Raw genomic sequence first — 27,554 nt, 5'->3', positions numbered from 1 at the left:
CACGTTGCCTCCAAGTTAAGCCCTACTGCTTTTGTGCTAGTTAAGCACAGTCTAATTTAGTGACTTGTGGTTTCAGCTGACAAATTGTTGCTTCAGAATTGTTCTCAACCCCTCCACCTAAAAAAAAAAGTTTCTCACAGTTAGATATAGTTATCAGGCAAGTAACATTAACATTTTCAGTAACAGTGGCATGCAAGCGATCATGTGACTTTGGACTATGTTTACTAAAGGTGCACACCATTTCCTTCATGTCAGGAAGAAGAGGAGCGCAAGCACCAGGAGCTGATGCAAAAAAAGCGTGAGGAGGAAGAGCAAGAACGGGCCAAAAAGATTGCTGAGACCAAGAAACTGGCAGAGCAAAGGCTGACTGAGCAGGAGCGAGAGCGGCAGCGGGAACAGCAGCTGGCTGCTGAAAAAGACTTGGAACGCCAGAAAGAACTTGAGCGAATTCAGGCAGAGAAGTAAGAGGGACTTTTATTCCCAGCATGCTCACTGCCTGATCAACTTTCGTACGTTCTGGTAGACCTCCAGGCCTTTTCTATGTAGATGTTTGGGTTTGAGCAGTAAATGTAAAGTTGGCATTTTCTCGACTCTGTCAACTCCTTCCTACTCTTCTATCTTGCATGTTTGACTCTCTTTTATTTGATTATCAGGGAACGTGAGCGTCAGGAGAAGGAAAGGACCCTTCAGCTACAGAGGGAGCAGGAGAAAGTAGCCCGTGAGGAGGCTGCTGCTCAGGAAAGGGAGAGACTCTGGAAGGAGGCAGAAGAACGCAAGAAAAAGGTAATGCTTCCACAGCCAAATTGAACATCTGCTAAAGCAGTGAAATACTATATGTAGCTGTTTAAACAGTCTATGATACAAGCTCCTTTTCCATCATCATGCGAATTCGGTAGTGTCATCTTCCTTTAACATCCTAAGGAAGATAAAGAAACTACTACCGTACCTTCCCACTGCTATGGGAAAAACACTCATTTCCACACTGGTGTTTTCTCGCATTGATTACTGCAATTCCCTTTTCCTCAATGCTCAAAAAAAGGTTATCTCCAAATTGCAACTAATACAAAACGCCTCTGCTAGAATCCTACTAGGTATTCCCAAATACAGCTCTGTCTCTAGACATCTCGACCAACTGCACTGGCTTCCAGTCAGAAGTCGTACGAAGTTCAAGACCCTTTGTATTGTCTACAAGGCAATAAATAACACGGGACCTAGATTTCTGAGAAGTTCCTTTAAACCTCTGCCAACCCCTAGAACGTTGCGCTCCAACACGGCTCACATGCTTCAGATTCCCAGAACAAGGAAAGTGACCTGGGGAGACAGACGTTTCACTATAGCAGCGGCGAAATTGTGGAACTCTCTTCCTCTTAACATAAAGACCAGTCCATCTTTGATTGTCTTCAGAAAGCAGCTAAAGACATGGCTGTTTTCTCAATGACATCTTTGTGGATCACTTTATTCACTGTTTCACTGTTTATTATCTGGTTAGTTATCTTTTAGCTGCTAGCGCCGAGACACCCACGGGTAATTGCAGCGCTTTAAAAATTGCCAAAAATAAATAAATAAATAAATAAATAAATAAATACAATTTTGATTCTATTATGAGATGTATACAGTGCTCATTGTGGATCTGAGCTGTTCTCCAGTATTGGATCTTTCAGTGTCATATGTTTGAATCATTCCCTGTCTTCGAAGTAGTAGTTCAACAATACCATAATAAAGCAGTGTGATTCGCTATTATGGGCTACAGTGGTAATGAAGAATCACTTAGCCTATCTGTCCTTTTAAAAAAAATTTTTTTAAAGGGACCATACTCAACAAATTAAGCAATAGCACCCTCTAGAACACTCCCAAGAGGTTAATTCCTTCAGACTGTTACCAACAGTGTGTGGATTGAGTCTCCCTGAGCTCTTTTCAGTTTTATAACTTCAGATCTTGGAAAGCTACGTCAGTAGTAGGGGATCTCTGTGTATAGTCCTATGGCGCCGCGGCCAGGGCGACTGACTCCGGAATCTGGGGATCACGGTTCGATCCGCAGCACCGGCGGCAGATTAGCCCAGCACCATGTGACTCTGGGCAATAGCTTGCTTAATCTTCCTGACGGCCCCCAGCGCCTAGAGACCCTTAAGGGTGATTGTGCGCTTTACAAATGTGGATTTACTAATCTAGTGAATAGTCCCGCCCATGTGCGTGGACCCCGGAGCAATCAAAAATAATCTCTTAAGGTGTCAAAATGCAGAACTGCACAGACACTTAAGAGAAAATTTAAAGACAGATAATGCAGCCTATATCCACAGGCTACACTGTCCAGTACTTCAACTAGAAATTCCACCAAAAATCCACAAACAGCAAAGCCTGTCCAGATTTCCCTTGCTTTAAAAGCAAAACACCTCTGGAATGATAGAGAGGAAGACCTGGACAGACAAGCCCCATAGGCTGCCATTATGTGGCTCAAAACAGGATACTGTGCCTTTAAGAGAACTTTCCAGAACTTCCCAGTATCCCAGAATGCCCTGCAGGTCCCTTTTTACTTTCAGTTCTTTTTTCCGGCTCCTGCAAGCAGGACCCAGGAGCATTGATCTCTCCCTTTTTCGAGTGTTTATTGGTGATTTTTTCACTTTTTAAAGTTATTTGAGTACTTTTATGAAGTACTTTGGTGGTTTTTCTTCCTGTTTGTCTTTTGGTGCACTCTTTGATTGTCAATATGCCTACATTATTCGACAAATGTCCTGAGTGCTCCAGGAAGAAGGCCAAATCGGACCCACACGAGGTGTGTATCATCTGCCTTCCCTCTTTTCATGTCCCAGATGAGTGTGACATTTGTCAGGGCTTTTCTGGCAGGACCCTAAGGAATAGAATGAAGATCAGACTTCAGGGCCTGGAGGACAGAAGGCTGAAGGCACAAGGTGGGTCTGGAGGGGCTTCCTTTGCCCATGCTGAGCCCTCTGGGGGGGCTCCCCAGGGGCAGGAAGACCAGCAAATGTCCCCATTCTGCGTCGATTGCACCGACCACTAAGTCGAGAGGGATGACTGCAGTCTGCTCCCAGTCTCCCCAGGGCTCTGGGTCGAAGCGACGTCGACGCTCGGCGTCGAGGGAACTGAACAGACCGCCGTCGAAGTCTCCGGTGACTATTTCGTTGTCGTCTAGTATTTGACGTCGAGAGGCCCAGAGTCGGCGCTCGCCGTCGAGGCGCCTTCGGCGAAGAGAAGGTCGTCGTCGAGGGGATCCTCGACGTCGAGGAGAAGATCGCCGTCGAGACCACGCTCGCTGTCGAGGCGTAGAAGGTCGCTGTCGAGGCGTAGAAGGTCGCTGTCGAGGCGTAGAAGGTCGCTGTTGAGGAGACTAGGCTCGCTGTTCTTTGACGCCGAGAAGGCGCAAAAGGAGTTCTGGCGCCAGGAGTTGCTCTGGCAGACGTCAAGTGCCTTTGGGGGGCTCTCCAAAGTCCCAGCCTAGCAAGGAGGGCGGGTCACCGGGCTCGGTGTACTCTGTTATGTATACCCCTGCTAGGCAGAAGACAGTTACGCCTCCTCCTCCATTACCGAGAGGACTTCCTCCGCGGGCTCCCACCCCGCCTCCACTTCCGACACTTCCACCTCCTCCTCGGCCTCAGCCTCAGTTGCCGGCTGACCACCCACCTCTGATTCCTCAGAGGTCAGTCTCACTGCCACGGTATCCTACTCCTCCTAAGGGGACCCCTCGGCCGAGGGCCCCAGCCAAACCGGCCGGGCGACCAAAGCCAAGGAGGTCGCGATCCTGCTCCGGACGGAGGGGGAGATTGCGCAGTCCTCACAGATCCTCTACGAGGTCAAGACTGCACCACAGGAGGCGTGGATCTCTGTCCCGGACGGACTCTTCCAGAACCAGGTCCTACTCCCCGACCTTGTCGGACTCCCCGGGGACGAGAGTGTCTCCTGTGGATGACCTCGGCACGTTCCAGGACGTTCTCCTGATGGGTGCAGCAACATTGGGAATCACGGTGACGGCTCCAACACCTACGACGTCCGTGATTTTTGAGACTCTTTACAAGAAGCATGTGTCTCGCCCTCTACTACCGCTCGTGCCAGGATTGGTAGAGCCGGCGGAGGAGCTGTTCCTCGCGCCTGCAGTGACGTAAGCCGCTCCATCCCGTCTTCTTAAGAAGTACAGGGCCCCGGATTCCGACCCGGCTTTTCTGCGGATTGACCCTATTCCGGACTCCGTTATAGTGACGGCAGCCGGGAAACAACACTCCACCTCTGTCTTCTACCGTGCCTCCGGATAAGGAGAGCCGATTAATGGACTCAGCTGGCAGGAAGGCCTGTGGGACGGCATCTACGACCATGAAGGCCTCTAGCGATGCGGCCTTGCTGGGGCGGTATGATCGTGCCCTGTGGGAATCCCTCCAGCAGTTCACGGAACTCCTGCCACGAGATAAGGAGGATTTCTTTGAGATCCTGAAGGAAAGGATGCTGGTTTCGAACCAGGTCATCAGCGAGGCTGCTGATGTCTCGCTTTTGGCGGCCCACAGGTACTGCCATGGGATCAACCAGCGGCGCCATGCTTGGCTCAGGCTCACATCACTCAAGCCGGAGGCCCAGCAGCGAGTGGCCAATCTGCCCTTCTGGGGGGAAACCCTGTTTGGCAAACATGCGGATGATGAGATGGCCCGCATGAAGGCGGAGGCCGAGACTGACGGCTGTGGGCTTGGAGAAGCCCAAAGAAAAGAAGGCCTACCGCCCGTTCCAGAGACGGTTCGGGGCAGAGGGCGAGGACAGGCTTCGGGACAGCAGCAGTTCCGGAGGCCCTTCCAGAAGCGCCAGAAGGGTAGAGGAGGCCAACAGTCCTCTACAGCGAACATTGGCCCGGCTGGGTTTCGACCCGGAGCGGTTACTTCCCCCTACCTCCGTTACCCGCTCCGGTGGGGGGCTGCGTTCAATTTTTTCTGGCAGTGGAGAAAAAAAATTACTCAGGACAATTGGGTGCTGAATATTGTTTGCAATGGATACAGTCTTCGGTTCACCAGCCCGCCTCCTTCAATTACACCGGTCAGCTCGCAGTTTCAACTGCGCGAGCTCCAGGCGGAGGCCGATATCCTATTAAGGAAAAGGGCGATAGAGGACGTATCTCTGTCTCAGAGAGGAAGAGGTCTGTACTTCCGGTTCTTTCTAGTTCGCAAGAAGGACAAGAACGAGTTCAGGCCTATTCTGGATTTGTGACAAGCAAACAAGTGGATTCGCAGAGAGCAGTTTCGCATGCTTTCGTTGCATCAGATTTATCCTCAGCTGCAATAGGGAGACTGGCTGTGTGCTATAGACCTACAGGATGCGTACTTCCATGTGCCCATTGCGCACAAACACAGGAAGTTCCTGCGATTCCAAGTCTGCGCCAATCATCAGTACACAGTACTGCCATTCGGGCTGAAGTCTGCGCCCAGGACATTTTCGAAGTGCATGGCAGTGGTATCTGCACACCGGAGGAAGAACAAAGTGTTTGTCTACCCGTACCTGGACGATTGGTTGATCAAGGCCTCCTCCTTCTCGGAAGCTCAAGCGCACTTCCAGAAGACGTGCGTTCTCTTGAACATGCTGGGGTTGCACATCAACATGTCCAAGTCTGTCCCGACTCCGGTCCAGTGCATACAGTACTTGGGAACCTCCATCAATACGCTGTCAGCAAGCGTGTCTCCTTCGGAGGAGCGATTATTATCACTCCTTCGCATGGCTCAGGCTCTTATGACCGCTCCATCTACAACAGTGAGGACGGTGTCTTCTCTACTGGGGTCGATGGCCTCTTGTATCTTCCTCACGCCACACGCACGGCTGCACATGAGACCATTGCAGGAGTGCTTGGAGGATCAGTGGGATCAGAGGAAAGGATCTTGGAATGACAAGATACGACTCTCTCTGCATGCTGTTCAGTCTCAGAAGTGGTGGTGTTCAGCGGAGAATCTCCTCAGAGGGGTTCCCTTCCACAAGGAAATTCCCACGCAGACTATAGTGACGGATGCGTCGCTCCACGGCCGGGGGGGGGGGGCGCACTCCGGAGACCTACAGATTCATGGGACGTGGTCCCCGACGGAGTCCACGTACCACATCAATTTCCTGGAACTCAGAGCTGTTCACTTGGCACTGAAGGCCTTTCATACGTCCTTCCGGACCAACTCTTTGCTTGTTCAAACGGATAATACGACCACGATGTATTACCTCAACAAGCAGGGGAGGTCGAGATGGCGCACTCGGTCGCAGGAGGCGCAGGCGATCTGGCACTGGCTTCTAGCCAGAGGACTGACGATAACGGCTAACCATCTACCAGGTGCGCAGAATGTTCAGGCAGACGCGCTGAGCAGATTGATTCAGGAAAACCACGAATGGGTCATAAACGACTAAGTACTAGGAGAAGTCTTCGCACGGTGGGGGACTCCAGACGTAGATCTGTTGCCACCGCCGAAAACAGCAAATGCCAAGACTTCGCCTCCAGGTACTACCAGCCGGGGACGCTGGGGAATGCGTTATGGATCAACTGGTCGAACAGCTTTCTGTGCGCTTTTCCACCCATTCCCCTGATTCCGGCGGTGCTCATCAAACTGTCCCAGTCCAGGGCGCGGATGATCCTGATTGCCCCTGAATGGCCCAGACAGTGGTGGTTCACGGACCTGCTTCACCTGTCTCTCCTTCCTCACATACGGTTGCCGTGCAGGCCGGACCTTCTCACGAAGTTTGGGGGGCAGATGTTGCATCCCAACCTCTCGTCTTTGAGTTTGGCGGCATGGCTCCTGAGAGTGCAATATGGCCATCTGAATCACCAGAAGATTGCATGGACATACTGAAGGAGGCTAAGCGACCTTCCACTAGGACTTCTTATGCTTACAAGTGGAAGAGGTTTTGCATCTGGTGCAAGTCCAAGGATTATGACCCGACGACATGTAAGGAAGATGTCATCCTTCCCTATCTTCTACATCTGGCGCAGTCTGACCTTAATGTCCATTCCATTAAGGTTCATCTGGCTGCATTGACTGCCTACAGGAAATGCCCTTCACAGACTTCCTTCTTTCAGATCCCTGTGATCAAAGATTTTTTGGAAGGCTTGAAGAAAGTGTTCCCTCCTGTCCGGCATCCTTCGCCTTCATGGGAATTGAATGTGGTGCTGTCCAGACTGATGAAGGAGCCTTTTGAACCTTTTCATAGGGCTTCGTTGCAGCACCTGTCCTGGAAGGCGGCGTTCCTCGTGGCCATTACATCGGCCCGCAGGGTGAGTGAAATTCAGGCGTTGTGTTGCCAAGAACCTTATACTGTGTTTCATGCTGCTACGGTTGTTATGCGTACTCACCCTACATTTCTTCCTAAAGTTATATCTGACTTTCATGTTAACCAGACCATAACTTCACCTACGTTTTTTCAGAATCCTTCCTCTCCAGCGGAAAGGTCCCTAGATGTCAGGAGGGTGTTGAAATTGTATCTGGATAAAACCAAGGATATTCGAAGGTCAGACCAATTGTTCATCAATTATGGATCAGTCAGGACGGGTCTTGCTACCTCTAAACAGTCCATCTCCTGGTGGATTGTGTCCCTTATACAATTGTGATACCAAAAAGCTGGTAAGACCTTAGGGGGTAAACCTAAGGCTCATTCCACCAGGGGCAAAGCTGCCACGACTGCTTTGCTCCGTAATGTTCCAATTGCAGAAATCTGCAAGGCGGCCACTTGGAAGTCGGTCCATACCTTTGCTAAGCGTTACTGCCTGGACACTGATGCCAGGGCAGACGCTCAGGTCGGGCAGGCTTCGCTGCGAAATCTGTTCGCACAATAGTGGTGTTATTTCTCTTTTCTCCACAACCGCTTTGGTGTGGGGATGGGCTTGCCATTCTATTCACTAGATTATGACTATACACAGAGATCCCCTACTACAAAAGGAGTAGTTTCTGTCCTGTAACTCCAGTTCTGTAGTAGGGGTATCTCTGTTATAGTCATAAGCGCCCGCCCTCCTCCCCGGTGGAGAGAGAGATTCAGGTAAGGAATGCTACAGGTCTGGCGTGTTACGCCTTCAAAAAGAACTGAAAGTAAAAGGGACCTGCAGTGCATTCTGGGATACTGTGAAGTTCTGGAAGGTTCTCTTAAAGGCACAGTATCCTGTTTTGAGCCACATAATGGCAGCCTATGGAGCTTGTCTGTCCAGGTCTTCCTCTCTATCATTCCAGAGTGGTTTTGCTGTTCAAGCAAGGGAAATCTGGACAGGCTTTGCTGTTTGTGGATTTTTGGTGGAATTTCTAGTTGAAGTACTGGAAAGTGTAGCCTGTGGATATAGGCTGCATTATCTGTCTTTAAATTCTCTCAAGTGTGTGTGCAGTTCTGCATTTTTTGACACCTTAAGAGATTATTTTTGATTGCTCCGGGGTCCACGCACATGGGCGGGACTATTCGCTAGATTATGACTATAACAGAGATACCCCTACTACAGAACTGGATTTACAGGACAGAAACTACTCCTTCTACTTATTCTACAATATCTGATACAGAAACGAAAGCCCATTCAGATCCTGTAAGACCTGCAAACAGAAAAGGGCACACGTAGCTGACCCAGATAAGAACGGTCTCTACTGCCTCTACCTCCAACATAAGGTAAAGTAATGTGAAATCTGTCACATGTTTTCCTCCAAAACCTTGAAGGACAGAGGGGGCGTCGTCTTCTGTGGCTTCAGAAGCCGACCCAGATCATCTACTGAGGATGACAGTGATACTTCAGCAAGGTCCCACTAAAGATCCAGATCCTGGGACCCAGGAACCTCCTGGAGAAAGCAGTAAGTCCCTTAACACGTCACACCATAGAGAATCTCCGGGAAAAGAGAAATGCAAGCTAATCTTATCAAAGGCAGCATCCTCTGAGCCCAGTACTCCACAAGCAAGGGCTGGGGACCGCCCACATAAATGATCATCTGAGCTGTAGAGGCACAAAACGTATCTAAAATCCTCATTGATGACCTTTCACTGGTGACCGCAATGTCGACGATAATTTAATGCCGTCTCGCCGAGGATGGTGACAACAACTAGCTCTTCATCCATCACCCTGATCCAGTCGTCGAGAATTTAATCAAAGACACCGAAGACCGTGTTGACTATTGTCTACACAATCATTGATGACCCTGTTGACTGGACATGTATCGGTTGCCAAAAAGCCTCAAGCCAGTCAACAGCATTGCCCATTGCTGTTCCTCAGCTGTCGTCAACTACTGAAAAAAAATTGAAGGATCATGAAAACCTCCTTGTGACCTTAGTTTGCCTCCCCAGCAAGGTTTCTCTCACCCCTTTCCCCTCAGTCATCTGTTGGACATGAAGGATTAGGATGTTGACAGTCATTTTGGACCTGCTTATAGCCCATCAGAGCTCCAGGTTTAACAAGATTATGAACATTGTCATTCTTCTAAGCCAAAGCGAAGGCATTATGAGCAGCATTATCAGTATTTTGTTAAACCACAGCTGAGACTGGAACATTCAAGTGCATATATCGCTGTTGCAAGATTTTGTTTTTATGATCAATTTTTATTGAAATTTCTGGAACAAACAAGTTCATTGGTAGCAAGTCACACATCACAGTTAAAACACTTTAACTCCTTGGCAACAACACAGACTTATTAGGTCCCCCCTGAGTGGTTACTTTAATAATAATAATACAGAATTTTATAGAGCGCGAACAGTTACCTCAACCGGAGGTGTCCCGGCGCTAAGTGAGCAGTTCAGAGAGACAGGGAGTAATACAGGTGGCTCAGATATTTTGAGTGAAGAGCCAAGTTTTTAATAGCTTCCTAAACGTTTCTGTGGTTGCCGACTGAATGGCAAGCGGGAGGGCATTCCACAACTTCGCCGTGCTGGCCGAAAAGGACCTGCCGCCAAGCCGCGCCTTTCTAGCTCGCGGGGCCTGTAAGTGAAAAAAAGTTTGAACGCCAGAGTCTCGCCTGTTCATACCTAGGAAGTCTAGCTTTAAGATGGTTGGGGCAGATCCCGCGAAGAGCTCTAAAGGCTAGGGTTAGCGCCTTTAATTTGATTCTGCTTGCCACCGGCAGCCAGTGCAGTTCGCGCAGATGCGGAGAGACGTTGTTTAAAAGGAATGTTTCAACAGCCTCGCAGCCGCATTTTGCACGGACTGCAAACGTTGAGTCAAGTGTTTAGGTATGTCCAGGTAAAGACCGTTTGCATAATCCAGCCCAATCCATAATCCTTTAACTTCCACATAACACAACGACATAGGGAGACTAGGGCCTTCAAGATAGTAACAAGCCAAACCACTTGCCCCACACTTTGCTGAACAGTTCTGGGCAACCCCGGGCCTCAAAGAGACTCCTCCTGTAACCCACACCAATCTACGCCCCTTCTCCATTTCCGCAGCGTCGGGGCCTCAGCTTGGGACCAACCAGCCGCTATGTCCGGCTTCGCCACCGCCACAGCTGTCCCCAGGAAACGCTTATCTGAAAGAGACACGTTAGTATTAGATTCCTTACCTTAGAATATCCCCAGGCGTCAGACTGGATCCGGAAATTTTTGCGTAGCAGTACCCTTGCGCGTCGGTAGGCGTCGTCTGCGGCTCCGCGTCCGTCGTGGGCGCCGTGATGACGTCGTCGGAGTACTTAGACGCCGCCTCCGCGTGCTGACGTCAGTTCTTCTTTTTTCCACGCCAGCGAGCGCAGATCTGGAAAAAGCAGTAACCCTAGTCAATTTTGACTAAACTTTTTGATCCTTTTGATTACTATTTCGAAGTCTCTCGACTCCGAAACGGTGCCGATAGGGATGCCCGGCTTCAAGCATTGCGACGATTGCGACTGGCTGATGTCGGTCACGGATCCTCACCGTGTGTGTTTGTCGTGTTTGGGCGTTGTGAGAAGTTGGCCTGATGTGCAGTGCTCACTATTCTAGTGATCACTATATATCAGTCCAAACAACCCTTATTGATGATTGGTTGTAAGTCAACCTTATAGACCAGCTATCCTAGTAGCATGGATACGAGCAGTCTAAGGCTAAGACTCTAGAGGGCGTGTTAAGCCAGCTGTTTTACCATCACATTACCCCTTGAACACCCAGTGAAAGGACACCACACAAGTGTTATGAAAATGAACAGTGTATTTATTAGAATCACAACAGCCCTGTACTCTTTATGAGGACAGGGTGCTAGGCACACAACAAAACTCTTACGAAAATACTTTTAAGTTAGCACAGTATATACAAATGCCCGAGGGGCACGAAAAACCATATACTCTCAAAGTGGAATGCGAAATTACTAGCAGGTAAGTACAGTACTAATAGGCTTTGGAATCGCTAGGACTTGACTAGGGAATCGTTAGATTACTTCTAGGAGGCCTAGGGGACTCGGGTGCAGAGTGTGCACTCTCATGCGGGACAAAGTCTATGGTAGCTAGTAACGCTAAAGTTAGTGTTCACGGGCGAACCCGACCTGGTAGGGAGAAAACTACAGTGGATCCTGACCCTTGGATAGTGAGGCTATGCTGGGGCACCGAAATGCCGAAGTTACCTAGCCCAGGGGCTGCAGCTGCATATGTCTCAAAAGACGTCGGGAATCCTCGTTGCCGGACCAGGAGCCTGGAAGAAAAGATGCTGGCAGGCGACCAGTGAAGATAGTTCGAAGTGATCCAAGCCTGGATCTGGAAGATGGATGACACCTGAAAGCAGAGGGGACCAAGTTCGTGACTACTAGCCAGTAGTCAGTGGGCACCAGGAGGGCACCGGATGGTAGTCACCTCGACTAGGTGAGTGGGCGACGCTGGCTCTGCAGATCTCACGGACCAGGAGGCGTTTTCGGCGACCAGGATGGAGAGGCGAGCTGTCCCACGATGGATAAAGCTGTCGGCGTCGAAGAACCCAGGATTGGGCAACAAAGCCTTGGCTAATTCAAGCCCACGCGGTGGACTCAAAATGGCGTCTTGAGTGGACCAGGAGGGTCCGGGGTGCTCCTCTTCTGGAAGGGAGCAAGAGCCAGTCTGGAGCAACCAGACCAGCAGCAGTGATGTCGTCGGGCGTCGTTCAGAAGGCCACAAGCCAGCGGGCTAGTAGCCAAACAACGCGGTGAGCAGCAAAAAGCAGAAGGGCCCCACGCCGATCGTGGAGATGCTGGGGGGCTGCTCTTCGGTGCTGGAGCTGCTCAGGGTCGGGGCTTCTCGGACCCCAAAGCACTCGCCAGGAAATTACTCGGCGGGCTTGCTGTGCAGAAGTCGTGCAGTCTTGGCAATAGTCGTCCCTTGAGGTCTCGTCGCACTCACGGTTCTCAGCTTGGCTGTAGAGGTGAGTAGAGGTCAGAGGTGCCAGGGAAGCCGGGTCTTGTCGAGCTGGGCAGTCGGATTCCGGAGGAAGGACTTACAGCAGACCGCAGTGTTCTTGCGATGGTGCCTGCGGATGCAGGGTGACTACTCCTTAGTCACAAGGGAGAATCTTGAAGAAGGAAATCTTGAAGTCCTTTCGCAGAAAGTCGTGTCTTGATTCCAAAGATGATCTAATTTGGAAGGGGGCCTGCTCCTACCTTTATCTGGGAAAAGGGGGCTGGCACGCGACTAGGTCCTGCCCTATGGGTGGGACCAGGAGGGGGGTGGTTACACCCACTTCCTTGGCGGGCTTTTCCCCAGCTCAGGGTCTGGAGTGTCCCTGGAACTGGTTCAAGCCGGCCTATGCATAGTGAGCACCGGGGTGCCACTTGCAGTCACCTTCCTCTGAAGCCCTGCCTACCTAGGATACACAAAATCCTGTCTGGGACGGTGCTGGCACCGCCCCTGGCAGGAAACCCTTTGTCCTTATCTCCTGCTCTGGGAGGACTCCCAGCAGCAGGAGGGCAGACTTGTGTCTCGGTGGCAGCATCCATTTTGTGGAGCTGAGGCTCTGTTTGACTTTAACCGGGGTTAGGGGTTACAGACATGTCGTGTCCCTCTAGAAGGGTGGAATGCTAACCCCGTCGCCAGAATTGGCGAGGGGTTAGTATTCCAATTCGTATGACACCTTACTCGACATGTTTTGATAAAGCGATACCAGAGTTGGCATATAACCGCGAGGATTATAATGCACTTAAGAGTATATGGTATGCGATATCATGGAAACGGCTAAGGGTTAGATCCCGAAAGCCGCAGACAGGCTCAGCTCATGCCAGAGCACCATCTCACACGATTCCAAGCACTCTGCCTTCAGGATTGTTAAGGCCTGCCATAGGAGTGACTGATAGGAGATCTGTGTGTCCATTTTAGGGTTAGATATAGTGTGAGAAGTTGGCCTGATGTGCAGTGCTCACTATTCTAGTGATCACTACATATCAGTCCAAACAACCCTTATTGATGATTGGTTGTAAGTCAACCTTATAGACCAGCTATCCTAGTAGCATGGATACGAGCAGTCTAAGGCTAAGACTCTAGAGGGCGTGTTAAGCCAGCTGTTTTACCATCACATTACCCCTTGAACACCCAGTGAAAGGACACCACACAAGTTGTTATGAAAATAAACAGTGTATTTATTTATAACAAGACTACCCTGGCTCTTTATGAGACAGGGAGCTAAGCACACAACAAAACTCTTACGAAAATACTTTTAAGTTAGCACGTTACACAAATGCCCGAGGGGCACGAAAAACCATATACGCTAAAAGTGGAATGCGAATTACTAGCAGGTAAGTAACAGTTCTAATAGGCTTTGGAATCGCTAGGACTGGACTAGGGAATCGTTAGATTACTACTAGGAGGCCCAGGGGACTCGGGTGCAGAGTGTGCACTCTCACGCGGGATGCGGGACAAAGTCTATGGAAGCTAGAATTCACAAAGTTAGTGTTCACGGGCGAACCCGACCTGGTAGGGAGAAAACGACAGTGGATCCTGACCCTTGGATAGTGAGGCTATGCTGGGACACCGGAGTGCCGAAGTTACCTAGCCCAGGGGCTGCAGCTGCATAGGTCTGAAAAGACGTCGGGGATCTCGTTGCCGGACCAGGAGCCTGGAAGGAAGAAGTTGCTGGCAGGCGACCAGTGAAGAAAAGTTCGATGGATCCAAGCCTGGATCAAGGAAGAAGAAAACCTGAAAGCAGAGGGGACCAAGTTCTTGAATCACTAGCCAGTGATTAAGTGGGCACCAGGATGGCACCGGGCGAAGTCACCGCAGTCAGGTGAGTGGGCGCTGCTGGGCTCTGCAGTCTCTCGGACCAGGAGGCGTTGTCGGCGACCAGGATGGAGGTGCGAGCTGTCCCACGAAGGATGAAGTCGTTGGCGTCGAAGTTACCCAGGATTGGGCAACAAGCCTTGGCTAATTCAAGCCCACGCGGTGGACTCAAAATGGCGTCTTGAGTGGACCAGGAGGGTCCGGGGTGCTCCTCTTCTGGAAGGGAGCAAGGGCCAGTCTGGAGCAACCAGACCAGCAGCAGAAATGTCGTCGGGCGTCGTCAGGAAGGCCACAAGCCAACGGGCTAGTAGCCAAACAACGCGGTGAGCAGCGGAAAGCAGAAGGGCCCCACGCAGATCGTGGAGATGCTGGGGGGCTGCACTTCGGAGCTGGAGCTGCTCAGAGTCGGGGCTTCTCGGACCCCAAAGCACTCACCAGTAGATTACTCGGCGGGCTTGCTGGAAAGAAGTCGTGCAGTCTTGCAGATGGCCGGTCCCTTGAGGTCTCGTCGCACCCACGGTTCTCAGCTGGGCTGTAGAGGTGGGTAGAGGTCAGAGGTGCCAGGGAAGCCGGTTTTCGTCGAGCTGGGCAGTCTTGATCCGGAGGAGAGACTTGCAGCAGACCGCAGGGTTCTTAGATGGTGCCTGCGGATGCAGGGTGACTACTCCTTAGTCACAAGGGAGAAATCTTAGGAAGAAGTCTTGAGTTCCTTTCGTGGAAAGTAGTTTCAGGATTCAAAGATGATCTGATTTGGAAGGGGGCCAGTCTCTACCTTTATCTGGGGAAAAGGGGGCTGGCACGCGACTAGGTCCTGCCCTATGGGTGGGACCAGGAGGGGGGTGGTTACACCCACTTCCTTGGCGGGCTTTTCCCCAGGCCAGGGGCTGGAGTGCCCCTGGAACTGGTTCCAGCCAGCCTATGCACAGTGAGCACCGGGGTGCCATGTGCAGTCACCTTCCTCTAAAGCCCTGCCTACCTACAATACACAAAACCCTGTCTGGGACGGTGCTGGCACCGCCCCTGGCAGGAAACCCTTTGTCCTTATCTCCTGCTCTGGGAGGACTCCCAGCAGCAGGAGGGCAGACTTGTGTCTCGGTGGCAGCATCCATTTTGTGGATGCTAAGGCTCTGTCTGACTTTTACCCGGGTTATAGGTTACATGCATGTCGTGTCCCTCTAGAAGGGTGGAATGCTAACCCCGTCGCCAGAATTGGCGAGGGGTTAGTATTCCAATTCGTATGACACCTTACTCGACATGTTTTGATAAAGCGATACCAGAGTTGGCACATAACCGCGAGGATTATAATGCACTTAAGAGTATATGGTATGCGATATCATGGAAACGGCTAAGGGATGGATCCCGAAAGCCGCAGACAGGCTCAGCTCATGCCAGAGCACCATCTCACACGATTCCAAGCACTCTGCCTTCAGGATTGTTAAGGCCTGCCATAGGAGTGACTGATAGGAGATCTGTGTGTCCATTTTAGGGTTAGATATAGGTATACTATATCTAAAGCAAAGGGTGAGTACACCACCTTGCCCCAGCTGTCGTGCAGCCAGTTGTGTCAGTTTTAGTTAGTCAATCCAGGGGTGGCATAATACATGCTTCAGCCCCTGGGAGACTTCTGGGTGCACCTCAGCCCTGGGTACAGGGACTTGGAGAGGGCCCAGTGCCAATTCAGTACCTAAGTACAATTTGGATAGAGAGAACAGCTAGGCTGTGGGTCTGATTAGCAGGCCCACAGCCAGGGAAAGTCGTAAACCAGTGCAGCAAAAGGCAAAAATCTGGGTGATCATAGGATTGCAGACCCTACTCTCCTACATATAGGTATACTATATCTAAAGCAAAGGGTGAGTACACCACCTTGCCCCAGCTGTCGTGCAGCCAGTTGTGTCAGTTTAGTTAGTCAATCCAGGGGTGGCACAATACATGCTTCAGCCCCTGGGAGACTTCTGGGTGCACCTCAGCCCTGGGTACAGGGACTTGGAGAGGGCCCAGTGCCAATTCAGTACCTGAGTACAATTTGGATAGAGAGAACAGCTAGGCAGTGGGTCTGATTAGCAGGCCCACAGCCAGGGAAAGTCGTAAACCAGTGCAGCAAAAAGCAAAAATCTGGGTGATCATAGGATTGCAGACTCTACTCTCCTACAGGCGTCGACCACGACGACAAGGCCTGCTCCGACTGCCGGGCCCTGTCTTCGAAAGCCAGGCGGGAGCGGTCCCGTAGGCGACTCGAACTCCGGCAGTCGGTCCCGCGCCGCGAGAGGTCCCGATCCCATGGGAGGTCGAGGGACAGGTCGCGGGCCCGGAGCCACCGCAGCTCCGAGAGTAGGCCGCACTCCTCCGGGTCGAAGTCGTCGTCAGGTAAGCGGCACAAGAAGTCCAAGCGGCGTCATCGCTCCTCGGACTCCCCCCGACGCTCGCGCGATGCGGCCGGGGGTTCGGGTGACACCGCCCACGCGGCTCCGTCTGAGTCGCGGGCGCCGCGTCCAGCCCCATACCCTACGGTCCCTGGGCTCAACGCGACGCCGGAGGAGGTCGAGCGCTTCCTCATGGCCATGAGGAAACTCTCCTCCGGGCTCCGCGGTGCCTCCGGGCCCAGCGGATCCGTCTGGAAGCCCTAGCGGGTCGGCGGCTCCGGCCCCGACGGGTGCTTCGGCCCAGACGCCGCCGATGCCTTCGGGCCCGGCGCCGCAGGCCCCTGTTATCCCGACGCCGCCGGCGCCTTCGGGCCCGGCGCCGAGGGGTCCAGTTGTTCCGGCGCCTTCGGGCCCGGCGCCGCAGGACGCCGCTGGTCCTCCTTCGGGATCTGGTTCGTCGCCGGTGGATCTGACGGCCTCCCCGGCGTCGGATCCTCAGGTGTCGCCTCCGGCGCCGTCCTCGGGCGGCGCCGACCCCGGTTCTACTTCCGTTCCTGTTCGGCCGTTGGGCGCCGCTCCAGACGCCGTTGGGTGAATTTCACTTCTATAAACAGGCCCCATTGGTTGAGGACCCTGAATTTCAGGAGATGGGTGAAGGAGAGGACTGGGAGGGGTCTGACCAGGGAGTGTCAGTCTCATGAGGACTGGACAGAAGACCTTGGGGAGGCCAGTGGCCTCGACACCTCTCCAGACCCTGGGTTTGTCTCCCCTCCTACCGTGGCTTCGGAGGAGGGGGCAACATATAGTGTGGTGCTGATGAGGGCTGCCAAGGCCGTAAACCTTGAGCTCCCCGTCGCGGCCGTGAGGACTAACCTCCTCACTGAGGTCCTTAAACCGCAGTCCAGCTCGGCCGAGCCTCTGCTGCCCTTTAATGAGGCCTTGACTGACGTTCTTCTGGGCACTTGGTCCAAGCCCGCTACGGGTTCGCCCGTAGATAGGAACGTGGCCAGACGCCACCGCCCCGCCCCGGGCGACCCATGTTTTCTGTCCTCCCACCCTACCCCTGAGAGCCTGGTCATCCAGGCCTCCAATTCCCAAACCGCATTCCCGTCGGTTCCGCCGGATCGGGAATCCAAGAGGTATGACCAGTATGGGAAGAAGATCTTCTCATCCATTAGTTTGGGCCTGCGGTCTTCCAACACCGCCTGCCTCTTGGGACGTTACACCCACTCTGTGTGGGATAAGGTCGCGGAAGTGCTGCCAGAGTGTCCGTTGGAGGTACGGGCCAAACTCGGCCAAGCCCTTGTGGAGAGCCGGGATGCAGCCAAGTATTCCATCCGGTGTGGGCTGGATACCACTGACTCGCTGGGTAGAGCGATGGCAACGACGGTGGCGGTCAGACGCCACGCCTGGCTGATATCCGCCAACTTCTCGGCAGATGTCCAGAGCACGCTCATGGACATGCCGTTCGATGGCCGTCGCCTCTTTGGCGACGAGGCAGACCATGCGCTTGAGCGTTTTAAGGACTCCAGGGCTACGGCCAAGTCCTTAGGCCTCTCGGGCCAACACCAGCAACCGGCTGCCTATCACTCCTTTTGTGGCCACGGAAGGGGTGCGCCCGCACGTGCCGCCAGCCACGCGCCGCAGGGCAATACCCAACGTGGTGGCGGCCGTGGGAACCGCCGTCCAGGCGGTCGTGGGCAGTGGCGAGGTCAGTCCACACCTTCCCCCGCAGCATCCGCCTCAAAACCCTCCTAGTCCGTGCTTTCAGGCCCATGTGACGCCAGTGGGGGGCAGGGTTCGCCATCACCACCTCCACTGGCGCACTGTCACGTCGGACAGGCGGGTGCTGCAGATCGTCCGAAGGGGCTACTCCATCCCCTTCGAGGCGACTCCTCCAACCATGCCACCGCAGAACCACCGTGTATCGGGGGATCACTTGCGTCTTCTGCAGGAGGAAGTTACGGCCCTCTTGGCCAAAGGGGCATCGAGCGCGTTCCTGGGCCAGAAGTAGGGTGTGGTTGCTACTCCCACTACTTCCTGGTACCCAAGAAGGGCAAAGGGGGCCTGCGCCCTATCTTGGAACTACGGAACGTCAACGGCTTCCTCCGGAAGGAGAAGTTCAAGATGCTGACGCTGGCTCAGGTCTTAGCTGCCCTGGATCCAGGAGACTGGATGGTAGCGTTGGACTTGCGGGACGCTTATTTCCACATCCCCGTCCTGCCGGCCCACCGGCGGTTCACGGTTAGCCACGAGCACTTTCAGTTTACCGTGCTCCCCTTCGGCCTTACCAGCGCCCCACGGGTGTTCACAAATGTGATGGCGGTGGTCGCAGCTCATCTGCGCAGGTTGGGGGTTTCAGTCTTCCCCTACCTCGACGACTGGCTGTTGAAGGCGGGCTCGCCCCAGACAGTCGTCCGCCACCTCCAGACTACGGCAGACCTCCTGCATCAGTTGGGGTTCTCGATCAATGTGCCAAAGTCACACCTGTGCCCCTCTCAGAAGCTCCTCTTCATCGGAGCGGTTCTAGACTCGGCGCAGTTTCGGGTTTATCCACCCAAGCAGCGGGTCCGGGATATTCAGGCTCTGATTCCCATCTTTCAGCCGTTATCCCGAGTTTCGGTCAGGTTGACGCTGCGGCTTCTGGGGCTGATGGCCTCCTGCATCCTGCTGGTGCATCACGCCAGATGGCTGGTGCGGGCTCTGCAGTAGGACCTGAAGTTTCAGTGGGCCCAGCATCAAGGCAACCTATCCGACCATTTCCTGATCTCGGAGGGCACTGCGAGACAGTTACAGTGGTGGCTCACGGACCGCGATTGGGTCTGCGGCAGATCCCTCTCCCTTCCCCAACCGGAGCACGTAGTTGTGACGGACGCGTCCCTCCAGGGCTGGGGAGGCCACATGGGAGAGGCGGAGATCAGAGGCCTCTGGTCTCCGGCGGAGACTCGACTCCACATCAACATGTTGGAGCTTCGGGCGATTCGTCTAGCACTGAAGGCATTCCTCCCCTCTGTCCGGGGGAGTGTAGTGCAGGTGTTCACGGATAACACCACCGCCATGTGGTACTGCAACAAACAGGGCGTGGTGGGGTCGTGGACCCTTTGCCAGGAGGCTCTGCGCCTTTGGCAATAGCTGGAACATCAGGGCGTGACCCTGGTGGTTCAACACCTGGCAGGTTCTCTGAACGCCAGGGCAGACGAACTCAGCCGCAGGTGCATGATGGATCACGAATGGCGTCTGAACTCGGACGTGGCGCAAGGCCTCTTTCAGCAATGGGGAGAGCCTTGGTTAGATCTATTCGCCACCGAAGAGAACGCGCAATGTCATCAGTTCTGCGCGTTGGAATTTCCAAGGCGGCACTCGCTCGGAGACGCTTTTCGTCGCGAGTGGAGTTGCGGTCTATTGTACGCCTTTCCGCCTATACCACTTCTGCCCAGAGTGCTGAAGAAGATCAGGCGCGACCGGGCCCAAGTCATCCTTGTGGCTCCGGACTGGGCTCGAAGGTACTGGTATCCCGAGCTACTCAGTATGTCAGTCGATCCCCCGGTTCGTCTGCCTCTTCAGGAGGACCTTCTGTCGAAGCAGCAGGGGACGGTCCTCCAACCGAACCTGTCCAGTCTCCACCTCCATGCTTGGAGATTGAGCGGCGACAGTTGAGGCCATTTGACTTGCCTCCTGAAGTCTGTAACGTCATTCTGGCAGCCAGGCGTCCCTCCACAAAGTCGGTATACGCCTGCAGGTGGAACAGATTTGTGGCATGGTGCACAGCAAAGGCTGTGGATCCTCTTGCTGCCCCTCTATCAGAGGTTCTTCTCTTCCTCCTTTCTCTTGCCCAGCAGGGCTCTGCTCTGGGCACTATCAAGGGCTACCTTTCTGCCCTTTCAGCCTTTCTCAGGCTACCTGATCAGCCTTCTTTGTTCAAGTCCCCTATTGTGAACAGATTTCTTAAAGGCATCACTCACACTTTTCCTCCTGTTCCGTTTGTGATGCCTCAGTGGGACTTGAACCTGGTTCTGACTTTTCTGATGTGCGCTCCCTTTGAGCCACTTCACAATTGCCCTCTTCGCCTTCTGACTTTGAAGACTGCTTTCCTGGTTGCCATCACCTCTGCCAGGAGAGTGAGTGAGCTCCAGGCTCTTTCTTGTACTCCACCTTTCCTTTCTGTCCATCCGGACAAAGTGGTGCTACGTACCAAACCATCTTTCCTGCCCAAGGTCGTCACGGCCTTCCACATTGGGCAGTCTATCACCTTGCCTACCTTCTTTCCGCCACCGCATCCCTCTAAAGAGGAAGAGCGGCTCCATCGTCTGGACCCAAAACGTGCGCTCTCGTTTTATCTGGATCGCACACGCCAGTTCCGGGTGGATGACCAACTCTTTGTTGGTTACGTGGGCGCTAAGAAGGGGAAAGCGGTGCACAAGCGGACCATCTCCCGGTGGATCATCTTGTGTATCCAGGCATGCTTCTCCTTGGCTAGGAAGGAGCCCCCTACTGGATTGCGGGCTCTTTCTACCCGAGCCACGGCGACTACCACTGCCCTGGGCAGGGGTGTGCCCTTACAAGACATCTGTCAGGCAGCTACGTGGGCATCGCTGCACACGTTTGCGAGACACTACTGCCTGGACAGCCAAGTCCGGAGGGATGCCTTCTTTGGCCGTTCCGTCCTCCAGGACTTTCTGGTGTGAGTATTGGTTCGCAGACCCACCACCCGGGTTGGTATTGCTGGGGTATCTATTCTAAGGTAAGGAATCTAATACTAACGTGTCTCTTTCAGATGCACAAGTTACTACTTGTGTAACGATATATCTGTAAGAGACATTAGTTAGTATTAGATTCCTTACCGACCCGCCCATCCTCCCCGTTCTGCGTACTAATATCTAGGGTTAGGGTTGTCCCCTTCAGTGCCCTAGTTTCAATGGCACCAGTGTTGGTTTTTAACATGGCTCTGCGTTTCTGGCGCGGAAAAGCTGTGTCTAAGAACTGACGTCAGCACGCGGAGTCTAAGTACTCCGACGTCATCACGGCGCGGACGACGGACGCGGAGCCGCAGACGACGCCTACCGACGCGCAAGGGTACTGCTACGCAAAAAATTCCGGATCCAGTCTGACGCCTGGGGATATTCTAAGGTAAGGAATCTAATACTAACTAATGTCTCTTACAGATATATCGTTACACAAGTAGTAACTTTGCATCGGCCCTAGAGCCATCTAGGCCATCGAATACCCCCAACAGCAAGTGCCTCGGATCGTGGGTGACCTCCCACCCCAGGGCCTGCGTGAGCTCGAGCTTCACCCCCCTCCCGAACGGCTCCACGGCTGGACAAAGCCATACCATGTGGTAGAAGGCAGCTGGAGTACCGGTACAGCGCGCACAAGCCGGGGGGGCTCTCATGCCGGCTCGGAAGAGACGCGCAGGGGTAAGGTATGCCGTGCGGCGATAGTAAAGCTGGACCAGGCGTAGCTTAGATGATATGGTCAGGGTTTTGGGTGCCGTAAGGGCGTCTCGCCAGTCCACCTCCTCTAAAGGACCCTCCCACCGCTCCCTAAGCCGGTCAAGGGATGTAGGACAATTATTTACTAGGGCTCGGTATATGCGGGACACCCCCACAGGGTTCCCCATCATTACCTGGGCTTCCAGAGGACTAAATTCTGGGAGAGAGGTGGGTGTTGGGAGGTGTATGTGGAGAGCGTGACGGAGTTGTAAATATTTGTAGAACTGGGAGTGAAGAAGGGCGTGCCTGAGCTGTAGATCAGAAAAGGAGCGCATGTGATCCCCCTACCCACACGTCCCCAAGTAGCGAAATCCCCACCAAGTCCCAGCGACGGAAACCCTCCAAGGATGAGACCTTCCTCAGCCAGGCACCATGCCATAGCGGTTTTTGTCTAGTTAGCCTCTGGTCCCATCTCACTAGGGCTGTTTCAAGATTTACATGCCATGTTGCTGGACTAGTAAGAGTTTTCCAGAACCTCCACAAGAACAACCAGTGGTTCCCTCAACAGAAGATGCCCCTGTAGAAACAAAATATAGAGAGGGAAGTACCAAGGAAAACTAAAGAAACCAAGTTGCCAACTCTACTAAACTAATTGGGTACTGCGTCTCACATTTTGCTAGGGAATAACTCTGTTTAATTGGTAAAATATAAATCCAAGGTTTATTTAGTCTATTTTTTACAAATATTTATTACTTCATACACTCCTTAATACGTGCATACATCAACATATGTCTCTAGAATAAATATTCTTGATACAAAAGAATTTGATGTGTGCATGTATTTGATGAATGTGTAAAGTAAATGTTTTAAAAAAAAAAAATAGGCCCACTCTACTAAATGAATTTGGTGTAACTCCCCACATTTTGCTAGAGATAATTCCACTAGTTAAGTTGAAAAATATAAATTAAAAAGTTGGACATTCCCAATAGTTTGTTTTATTAATCCCATTTATATATTTTTTTACATATATTTGATGGGGTGGGTTATGGAGGGGAGGCTAAATGACAGGGTTGTGTCCCAAACTGTGCCTTTAGATTTTCTGCTTAATTTGTAGACTTTGCATTGGGCTGAAGTCTGAGGATGGGGTTGTCCCAACCAGAGCAGAGCTCTGAATGAAAGATGCTCAATCCTGGAAAGAATGAACCAGCCCTCCAGGAAAAAAGGCAAGAAGACTGGACCAGCTTTTAAACAGATGCCAAGTCATAATCCCTCTTCTTGGGAAGAGAACTTTTTATTCTCCGAGGGAACCGAGCCTTAAGAAGTTTGTCTTTATAAGGCAGATCTTTTGGGCTCGGGGGGACCCTCAAATATTGATCTGGGCTGGGGACAAGGAACCTGTCCCACTCTTGGGTCTGAGGCAGCAACCAAGTCTGCACAGGAAAAGGGTGATATCCGTGACACCCACAAGGTCTACTGGGAGGAGGGACTCCTGTACATTGAGGCCAGAGACCCCAAACCTTGTGCAACCAGGCTAGTGGTAGTACCTCAGAGGTTTAGAGGTTATCCTTACTCTGGCCAATGATATTCCCTTGGCTGGGCACCTTGACTAGGATAAAACTTGGAGTAGATTGGTCAGTCACTCCTACTGTCCAGGGAGGCCTCAGAAGGCGAAGGACGTTTGTCAGTCCTTTGTCACCTGTCAAGCCGGTGGCAATGCAGGAGGGAACCGGAAGGCCCCCTTAATTCCACTTCCAGCGGTAGGGTACCCTTTGAAAGGTTAAAGATCGATATTGTTGGACCCCTGGAGCCTCCAATGGCCTCAAAAGATGTGCATTCTGGTGTTGGTGGCTCACGCCACCAGGTACCCTGAAGCTATTCCCCCCCCCTTTCCCAACATAAGGGCCACCAGTGGTGGCAACCCCCACCCCCCCGTGGTGTTGGTTTTCCAAAGTGAGTTAGTATCAGAGTGTGAGAAGTTGGCCTGATATGCAGTGCTCACTATTCTAGTGATCACTATGTATCAGTCCAAACAACCCTTATTGATGATTGGTTGTAAGTCAACCTTATAGACCAGCTATCCTAGTAGCATGGATACGAGCAGTCTAAGGCTAAGACTCTAGAGGGCGTGTTACGCCAGCTGTTTTACCATCACATTACCCCTTGAACACCCAGTGAAAGGACACCACACAAGTGTTATGAAAATAAACAGTGTATTTATTAGAATCACAACAACCCTGTACTCTTTATGAGGACAGGGTGCTAGGCACACAACAAAACTCTTACGAAAATACTTAAGTTAGCACGTTATACACAAATGCCCGAGGGGCACGAAAAACCATATACTCTCAAAGTGGAATGCGAAATTACTAGCAGGTAAGTACAGTACTAATAGGCTTTGGAATCGCTAGGACTTGACTAGGGAATCGTTAGATTACTTCTAGGAGGCCTAGGGGACTCGGGTGCAGAGTGTGCACTCTCACGCGGGATGCGGGACAAAGTCTATGGTAGCTAGTAACGCTAAAGTTAGTGTTCACGGGCGAACCCGACCTGGTAGGGAGAAAACGACAGTGGATCCTGACCCTTGGATAGTGAGGCTATGCTGGGGCACCGAAATGCCGAAGTTACCTAGCCCAGGGGCTGCAGCTGCATATGTCTCAAAAGACGTCGGGAATCCTCGTTGCCGGACCCGGAGCCTGGAAGAAAGATGCTGGCAGGCGACCAGTGAAGATTGTTCGAAGTGATCCAAGCCTGGATCTGGAAGATGGATGACACCTGAAAGCAGAGGGGACCAAGTTCGTGACTACTAGCCAGTAGTCAGTGGGCACCAGGAGGGCACCGGATGGTAGTCACCTCGACTAGGTGAGTGGGCGACGCTGGGCTCTGCAGATCTCACGGACCAGGAGGCGTTGTCGGCGACCAGGATGGAGAGGCGAGCTGTCCCACGATGGATGAAGCTGTCGGCGTCGAAGGACCCAGGATTGGGCAGCAAAGCCTTGGCTAATTCAAGCCCACGCGGTGGACTCAAAATGACGTCTTGAGTGGACCAGGAGGGTCCGGGGTGCTCCTCTTCTGGAAGGGAGCAAGAGCCAGTCTGGAGCAACCAGACCAGCAGCAGTGATGTCGTCGGGCGTCGTTCAGAAGGCCACAAGCCAGCGGGCTAGTAGCCAAACAACGCGGTGAGCAGCAAAAAGCAGAAGGGCCCTGTAGGAGAGTAGGGTCTGCAATCCTATGATCACCCAGATTTTTGCTTTTTGCTGCACTGGTTTACGACTTTCCCTGGCTGTGGGCCTGCTAATCAGACCCACAGCCTAGCTGTTCTCTCTATCCAAATTGTACTCAGGTACTGAATTGGCACTGGGCCCTCTCCAAGTCCCTGTACCCAGGGCTGAGGTGTACCCAGAAGTCTCCCAGGGGCTGAAGCATGTATTATGCCACCCCTGGGCTGACTAACTAAACTGACACAACTGGCTGCACGACAGCTGGGGCAAGGTGGTGTAATCACCCTTTGCTTTAGATATAGTATACCTATATCTAACCCTAAAAATGGACACACAGATCTCCTATCAGTCACTCCTATGGCAGGCCTTAACAATCCTGAAGGCAGAGTGCTTGGAATCGTGTGAGATGGTGCTCTGGCATGAGCTGAGCCTGTCTGCGGCTTTCGGGATCCATCCCTTAGCCGTTTCCATGATATCGCATACCATATACTCTTAAGTGCATTATAATCCTCGCGGTTACATGCCAACTCTGGTATCGCTTTATCACAACATGTCGAGTAAGGTGTCATACGAATTGGAATACTAACCCCTCGCCAATTCTGGCGACGGGGTTAGCATTCCACCCTTCTAGAGGGACACGACATGTATGTAACCCCTAACCCCGGTTAAAGTCAAACAGAGCCTCAGCTCCACAAAATGGATGCTGCCACCGAGACACAAGTCTGCCCTCCTGCTGCTGGGAGTCCTCCCAGAGCAGGAGATAAGGACAAAGGGTTTCCTGCCAGGGGCGGTGCCAGCACCGTCCCAGACAGGGTTTTGTGTATTGTAGGTAGGCAGGGCTTTAGAGGAAGGTGACTGCACGTGGCACCCCGGTGCTCACTGTGCATAGGCTGGCTGGAACCAGTTCCAGGGTCACTCCAGACCCTGTGCTGGGGAAAAGCCCGCCAAGGAAGTGGGTGTAACCACCCCCCTCCTAGTCCCACCCCTAGGGCAGGACTTAGTCGCGTGCCAGCCCCTTTTTACAGGATAAAGGTAGGAACTGGCCCCCTTCCAAATCAGATCATCTTTGAATCCTGAAACTACTTTCCACGAAAGGAACTCAAGACTTCTTCCTAAGATTTCTCCCTTGTGACTAAGGAGTAGTCACCCTGCATCCGCAGGCACCATCTTAAGAACACTGCGGTCTGCTGCAAGTCTCTCCTCCGGATCAAGACTGCCCAGCTCGACGAGAACCGGCTTCCCTGGCACCTCTGACCTCTACCTGCATCATCAGTCACGCTGAGATTCGTGGGTGTGACGAGACCTCGAGGGACCGGCCATCTTCAAGACTGCACGACTTCTTTCCAGCAAGCCCGCCGAGTAATTTCCTGGTGAGTGCTTCGGGGTCCGAGAAGCCCCGACCCTGAGCAGCTCCAGCACCGAAGTGCAGCCTCCCAGCATCTCCACGATCTGCGTGGGGCCCTTCTGCTTTTTGCTGCTCACCGCGTTGTTTGGCTACTAGCCCGCTGGCTTGTGGCCTTCTGAACGACGCCCGACGACATTTCTGCTGCTGGTCTGGTTGCTCCAGGCTGGCCCTTGCTCCCTTCCAAAAGAGGAGCACCCCGGACCCTCCTGGTCCACTCAAGACGCCATTTTGAGTCCACCGCGTGGGCTTGAATTAGCCAAGGCTTGTTGCCCAATCCTGGGTAACTTCGACGCCGACAGCTTCATCCATCGTGGGACAGCTCGCCTCTCCATCCTGGTCGCCGACAACGCCTCCTGGTCCGTGAGATCTGCAGAGCCAGCGTCGCCCACTCACCTAGTTGAGGTGACTTCGCCCGGTGCCATCCTGGTGCCCACTTAATCACTGGCTAGTGATTCAAGAACTTGGTCCCCTCTGCTTTCAGGTTTCTTCTTCCTCGATCCAGGCTTGGATCCATCGAACTTTCCTTCACTGGTCGCCTGCCAGCAACTTCCTTCTTCCAGGCTCCTGGTCCGGCAACGAGATCCCCGACGTCTTTTCAGACCTATGCAGCTGCAGCCCCTGGGCTAGGTAACTTCGGCACTTCGGTGTCCCAGCATAGCCTCACTATCCTAGGGTCAGGATCCACTGTCGTTTTCTTCCTACCAGGTCGGGTTCGCCCGTGAACACTAACTTTGCCTTTACTAGCCTCCATAGACTTTGTCCCGCATCCCGCGTGAGAGTGCACACTCTGCACCCGAGTCCCCTAGGTCTCCTAGAAGTAATCTAACGATTCCCTAGTTAAGTCCTAGCGATTCCAAAGCCTATTAGTACTGTACTTACCTGCTAGTAATTTCGCATTCCACTTTTTAAGTATATGGTTTTTCGTGCCCCTCGGGCATTTGTGTATAACGTGCTAACTTAAGTATTTTCGTAAGAGTTTTGTTGTGTGCCTAGCACCCTGTCCTCATAAAGAGTACAGGGTTGTTGTGATTCTA

At 52.7% G+C, this 27,554-nt stretch overlaps 1 protein-coding gene across 3 annotated transcripts in view; it reads left to right on the top strand.

Annotated features, from left to right (window-relative positions):
* INCENP (inner centromere protein) overlaps positions 1 to 27,554 on the top strand; it is a 289,237-nt gene that overhangs the window by 113,803 nt on the left and 147,880 nt on the right. For all 3 annotated transcript variants that reach the window (XM_078681293.1, XM_078681291.1, XM_078681294.1), the window contains exons 14-15: positions 256 to 461; positions 654 to 783. In XM_078681293.1, the coding sequence (XP_078537419.1) occupies positions 256 to 461; positions 654 to 783 (336 nt within the window). The remainder of the gene's footprint in view (positions 1 to 255; positions 462 to 653; positions 784 to 27,554) is intronic.

This window comes from Lissotriton helveticus, chromosome 3_1 (genome assembly GCF_964261635.1).
Source record: "Lissotriton helveticus chromosome 3_1, aLisHel1.1, whole genome shotgun sequence".
Taxonomy (NCBI): Eukaryota; Metazoa; Chordata; class Amphibia; order Caudata; family Salamandridae; genus Lissotriton; species Lissotriton helveticus.
This window is presented reverse-complemented; position numbering and strand designations above follow the sequence as displayed.